The sequence below is a fragment of the Postia placenta genome, assembly GCF_002117355.1.
Source record: "Postia placenta MAD-698-R-SB12 unplaced genomic scaffold POSPLAscaffold_5, whole genome shotgun sequence".
Taxonomy (NCBI): domain Eukaryota; kingdom Fungi; phylum Basidiomycota; class Agaricomycetes; order Polyporales; family Adustoporiaceae; genus Rhodonia; species Rhodonia placenta.
In genome coordinates this window covers 1,643,860-1,649,955 of record NW_020169836.1, presented here as the reverse complement: position 1 = coordinate 1,649,955, position 6,096 = coordinate 1,643,860, and the positions used below count along the sequence as shown (strand labels likewise).

Below are 6,096 nucleotides of genomic sequence, written 5' to 3'. Positions count from 1 at the left end.
CCCAAGCAACCGGCGTTCTCTCGGAACCCCACACTCACTTTTCCTTTCCCATAGGTCGGGTGGTGCGCACCCATACGGTACACTACGATACGTAGATAGCCTACTATACATCGCCAACACTAGAGAAACGAACTCTTCAGTACCTGCGCTTCAGTGAGCGGTACTTGTCCTCACGGACGCGTAGCCTTGGTTCCTGCTGCATAATAGTCAAAAGCAGTATTGGGCCCTACGTGAACTGCGAATCTCAGTGTCATCTCGGGCGCCGTAGGTGTAAGCTAGAGTAACACGGCCTTTTGTAGTACGCGCACCTTCCCGTCCTCCCCCCCATCCAACGTGGCTGCCTGTCAAGGCCAAGTTCACGCATTCGACTCTCAGGACCTTATCGACGTCTACATCCCAGACGGTCCTGAGACTATCATCTACCGTTGCGAGCAGCAACCGTGCCCGAACCGAACCCCCCGATCGATCCCAGAAGACTATCCGCGCTACAAAGCGATCCGACGAGCGCAACACCCGCTCGGACCCCGAAGCACCCTTGCATCTCGATCTGCCTCGCGGCACTCTCGCCCTGTCTCCCCTAGCTCCCGCCTCCCTCAAACTGTCATCACCAATCCAGGTCAAGCACGAGGAGATCTCCCTCCAGACCCTGCGCCAGAGCCAGAGCCTGAGGAGGGTGAGGGTGAAGAAGGAATCTCGGAGTCCGAGTCCGAGGATTCTGTTGGGTCCGCCTCGCCGACAGCGCTCGCCCCCGCGTCAGCAGTCCCTGACGTACGTGACACCCCCGCCGAACTTCCTTCGGCGCCTTCACCGCCGACTCCGCCGAGAGGCCGCTCGAGCACTCGCTCCTCTCGAAGTTCGACCAGCGGAGGGCCACCACAGCCGCCTCCGCCCCCGCAGCGTCCTCCGTCCCCCCCGACGCCGATAATGTCTTCCCCCGCCGCTGCACCTGACAAGGAGACCCTGAAGCTCCTCCTCCCCCTCCGCTATGACGGCAAAACCGTCATCGAATGCGACAGGTTCCTGTCGCAACTACGTATCTATTGGCTGATCAACACGTCGTTGACAACTATTGAGCTCAAGGTACAGGTTGCGCTGAGCCTGCTCGATGGCGACGCCCGTGCCTGGGCCACGCCCTACTTCGCCCAACTCGCGTCGGTGCAGCTGGGTGTACAAGGGGTTACAACCCCCTTCAGGAACGAAGCAGCCTTCACCGCTGCCTTCAAGGCTCGCTTCGGTAATCTCGACGACGCGGCAGCAGCACAAGTGGAGCTGGCGAAGCTCTGCGCGGACAAGTCGGTCCGCGAAAAACGCACCGCCGCGGAGTTCTCCGCGCTGTTCAAGGGTCCGGCGGACCGTTCTGGGTATGGGGACCTGGAGCTACGCGACAAGTACCTGAGCGGCATCCCCTCCTGCGTCTATCGAAAGATCGAGCTCGAGACCTTCACCACGTGGCGAGCCGCTGAAAAGCGAGCCACTGAGGTCGAGCAGATCCTCGACATCAGCCGGGCCCGTCGGCCCGAGTTGAACAACTTCTTCTCGGCCCGAGGTCGAGGTCGCGGCGGGGCACGTGGTGGTGCACCCTCGTCACATGCAGCTTCGGCCAGCATCAATGCGGCCGTCGGAAAAGGAGACTTCCCTGGCACGTGCTTCGGCTGCGGGAAGCAAGGGTACCGTCGTTTCGAGTGCCCTAACTGTAAGGATAAACCTTACACAAAACGCGCCGACGCGCGGGCTACGGTTGCCTCGGGTTCCACCCAGGCGGCGACAAGCGCCCCCGTCACTTCATCCTCAGCGAGTATAAGCACCGCTTCAGCAAAATTGGAAAGTTCCGAGCTGGCGGACTTAATAGCACAGATGAAGTCGATGCGCGAGGAGTTGGAGCACTATCGAGCGCTCAAAGAAGAATCTTTTTGATCCGGTCCGCGCTTCGTGCCGCACGCGTCGGACCTCGTAATAACAATTTGTACAATGTATTGGCGACCGCGAATGTTTACGAGTTGGACCACGGGTCCCAGCACTTCCACATCCCGGTGCGCCTCAAAGGAGAAAGACGGCACAAGGATATAGTTGCAATGGTGGACAGCGGAGCCACCACGAAGTTCATCAACAAGCGTTTCATCACAGAGAATCGAGTACGAACGCGGAAATTGAAAGAGCCAATCCCGCTTTACAATATCGATGGAACGCTCAATAAAGACGGAAGCATCTCGGAGGTAGCCGTACTACAGATGCAGATAGGAGAACACGTCGAGAAGACGGTGTTTACGGTCACGGACATAGGTCCAGAGGATGTGATCGTCGGGTTGGATTGGCTACGAGAGCACAACCCTGAAATTGACTGGGAGTCAGGCTCTCTAAAGTTATCACGATGCCCTGAGACGTGCAGTGCCAGGAAGACTAGCCGAATGGAGCAAGCAGCGACTGCGCGTGATACGGGGGACCGGCCCACGGCGTGCAGGCGTTCGCCAAAGTCCAAACGGTCGGTGATAGGTGCCTGCCGAAGTCAGGTACTCCCGGACTTCGAACCCGAAGAAGATCCGGTGGAGGTAGAGTGGGATGAGGCCGATTTGATCGAAGCCTGGGAGCAAGGTGTCACACTTCCCGGCGCTCCTCAGCTGTTCGTCGCAGCAGGACATACGTACTCCCAGCTGTTTGCTGAGGAGGAGATCAAAAAGAAGGTCGTTAAGACCGCCGAGGAGTCGGTACCTAAACAGTACCACGAGTTCCTGAATGTCTTCTCTAAGGAAGCATCAGAACGGCTACCCGAAAGGAAGCCGTACGATCACGCGATCGAACTCGTGCCCGGCTACTCGACCTTCCACTCTAAGGTGTACCCCTTGTCGAACAACGAGCAGGAGGAACTAGACAAGTTCCTAAAAGAGCAACTAGCGAAGGGCTACATACGGGAGTCGAAGTCGCCCATTTCATCCCCCTTCTTCTTCATCAAAAAGAAGGAAGGGACGCTTCGACCCATGCAGGACTACCGCCGATTGAACGCAATCACGGTCAAAAATCGTTATCCCTTGCCGTTGATCGCCGAAATGGTGGACAAGCTCCGTGGTGCTATGCTCTTTACGAAGTTCGATGTCCGATGGGGATATAACAACGTCCGGATCAAAGCCGGTGACGAGTGGAAGGCGGCCTTTGTAACTAACCGAGGGTTGTACGAGCCCTTGGTGATGTTCTTCGGTCTCACCAACTCCCCCGCGACCTTCCAGGCGATGATGAATGAGATCTTCCATGATCTCATCGTCGGCGGCAAAATCCTCGTGTACCTAGACGATATACTCATCTTCTCCACCAATAAGGAGGAGCATGAGAAAGTCACACGCGAGGTTCTGCGCCGCCTTCAGGACAATGATTTGTTCCTGAAGCCTGAGAAGTGCGAATGGGACGTTCCCAAGGTCGACTACGTCGGCTATGTGTTCGGTGGCGATGAGGTGGCGATGGATCCTGCGAAACTAAAAGGAATCAATGAGTGGCCGGTACCCCGGAACAAGAAAGATGTCCAGAAGTTCCGGGGGTTCTCCAATTTCTACCGCCGCTTCATTAAGGACTTCGCTAAGATCTCGCGACCACTCGACCGACTCACAGGGAACGACCCATGGCATTGGGGCGAGGAAGAGCAGTACGCCTTCGATGAGCTCAAGCGGCTCTTCGCGACGACTCCAGTCTTAGCGCTGTACGACCCTAATCGGGAAACGCGCATTGAAGTCGATGCCTCGGGGTACGCCACCGGCGGCGTGTTGATGCAGAAGCAGGATGACGGCAAATGGCATCCCATCGCCTTCAGATCACATGCGATGGATCCGGCGCAGCGGAACTACGAGATCTACGATAAGGAGATGCTCGCGATCATTGAGGCGCTAGACGATTGGCGCCACTACCTCGAGGGGTTACCCAATCAGTTCGAGATCGTGACCGATCATAAGAACCTCGAGTACTGGCGTACATCCCAGCATCTCACGCGCCGTCAAGCGCGATGGTCGCTGTTCCTGGCTCGCTTTGACTTCCGCATCACGCACAAGGCCGGGACGTCCAATGGAAAGGCTGATGCCCTGTCGCGTCGATCAGACCATCAGATCGGTGATGAGGACGATAACACCGATCAGGTGGTTCTCAAGCCAGAGCGCTTCCGCATCGCCTCCGCCCGGCGCGGTCATGCCTCGGTGACGGCCGATCAGTCGCTTCTGAAGCGCATCAGGGAATGTTCGGAGAAGGATCGGGAGGTGGCCGAGGCACTTGAAAAGGTGCAGGACCTCGGGCCGCCCCGGCTGCGAAGGGGTTTTGAGGAGTGGAATGCCGAACAAGGGCTTCTGCTGTTCCGCGGGTGTGTGTACGTCCCAAAGAACGCAGAGCTCCGGCGGGATATAGTCAAGATCCACCACGACTCGCCGATCGCCGGTCATGGTGGTCGTGCCAAAACCCTTGAGCTCGTATCGCGGAACTACTGGTGGCCGGGAATGTCCAAGTTTGTCAATGAGTACGTAAGCACCTGCGACGTGTGCAACCGTACCAAGACATTCCCAGCCAAGCCCCAGGGTCCGCTGAAGCCGAATGAGATCCCCGAGCGCCCATGGCAGATCATCACGACCGATATGATCGTCGGCCTGCCGAAGTCCGATGGGTTTGACTCGATCCTGGTTACCGCCGACCGCTTCACAAAGCAGGTCCACTTCTCGGCCTGTCATGAGACCCTGACGGCAGAAGGTGCGGCAGACCTGTACATCCGCGATGTGTTCAAGCATCATGGGGCCCCGGCCAAAGTCATATCAGACCGAGGTCCCCAGTTCGCTTCGAAATATCTCCATGCGGTGTACAAAGGACTGGGGATCGAACCGGCGCTGTCTACAGCGTTCCACCCTCAGACGGACGGCCAGACTGAGCGCTGGAATCAGGAGATTGAGCAGTACCTGCGTGCTTTCACAAGCCACAGGCAGGATGATTGGGCAAAGCAATTGCCGCTCGCGGAATTCGCAATGAACAACCGAGTTCACTCCGCGACCGGGCACTCCCCTTTCTTCCTGCATCAAGGGTACAATCCTGAGATCCAAGTGCGGATCAATCCGATGTCTGCGATGCCTGCGGCCGCTGATCGGCTCAAGATCCTGAAGGAGATTCGCGACGATACGCGCTCTGCGCTCGAGCTGTCGGCCGAGCGCATGAAGGTGTACTACGACAAGCACGTGCAAGAGGCACTGGTTTTCGCGCCGGGGGACAAGGTCTGGCTAGACGCTCGGAACCTTAAGCTGAAACAGCCGAGCAAAAAGCTCAGTCCCAAGCGCCTCGGACCATATGCCGTGCGGCGAAAGCTCGGAGACTTGGATTACGAATTAGTCCTGCCAAAGTCGGTGCCGGTGCACCCGGTATTCCATGTCTCCTTGCTTAGCAAGTACACGCGTAGCGATATCCCGGGCCGGGAGCCGGAGGAGCCGCCTGCAATTGAGGTTGAGGGCGACGAGGAGTACGAGGTTGAACGGATCAAGGACTCGAGGATCTTCCGGCGTCAGCTGCAGTACCTCGTCAAGTGGAAGGGTTATGACGATTCGCACACGTCATGGGAACCGGCGCGCAACGTTGCCAATGCGCCGGCCCTCATAGCCAACTTCCACCGGAAGAATCCAAACGCCCCTCGTCGACTCAACGCTGCTACCTTTGGTGGTCTCAACTTTCAGCCAATGCCTTCGCCGCTGACTGAAGCACGCTGCCGCTCTGGATGGGAGATGGGCAAGGGCACCTCGCATGAGGTCATGCGCCGTTGAGGGGAGGGTAATGTCACGAGTTGGTACGGTGTCTAGCCGTTTTTTAATTTTTTCCTTTTCGCGGGCTCGAACCCGCGACCTCTGTACTACTTGCCCGATACGGACACATCATTATCTACTGTACGATCAGATTAGATAGGACGGCAGTGCACGGCACAGCTCAGGCCCCGCTGACGCAGCCGCTCTGACTCACCGGCCCCCGGGGCCGCGTCGGCATGCTGCGCACAGACCAGCTGCGCACGGACCAACGCGCACAGCCTGCCCTAAATCTTCCCATGTATATAAACCAGCCTCTGCTGCCCTAGGGACCTCAGTTTCGACCTCTTGTCCCTAG

At 57.8% G+C, this 6,096-nt stretch overlaps 1 protein-coding gene across 1 annotated transcript in view; it reads right to left on the bottom strand.

Annotated features, from left to right (window-relative positions):
• Positions 1–658, bottom strand: part of POSPLADRAFT_1140189 (hypothetical protein) — a gene marked incomplete at both ends in the record, with an annotated part of 1,647 nt that extends 989 nt beyond the window's left edge. The window contains 2 exon segments of the mRNA XM_024485141.1: positions 286–592; positions 609–658. Coding sequence (XP_024340390.1) covers positions 286–592; positions 609–658 — 357 coding nt within the window.
• Between the last annotated feature and the right edge of the window lie 5,438 nt (positions 659–6,096).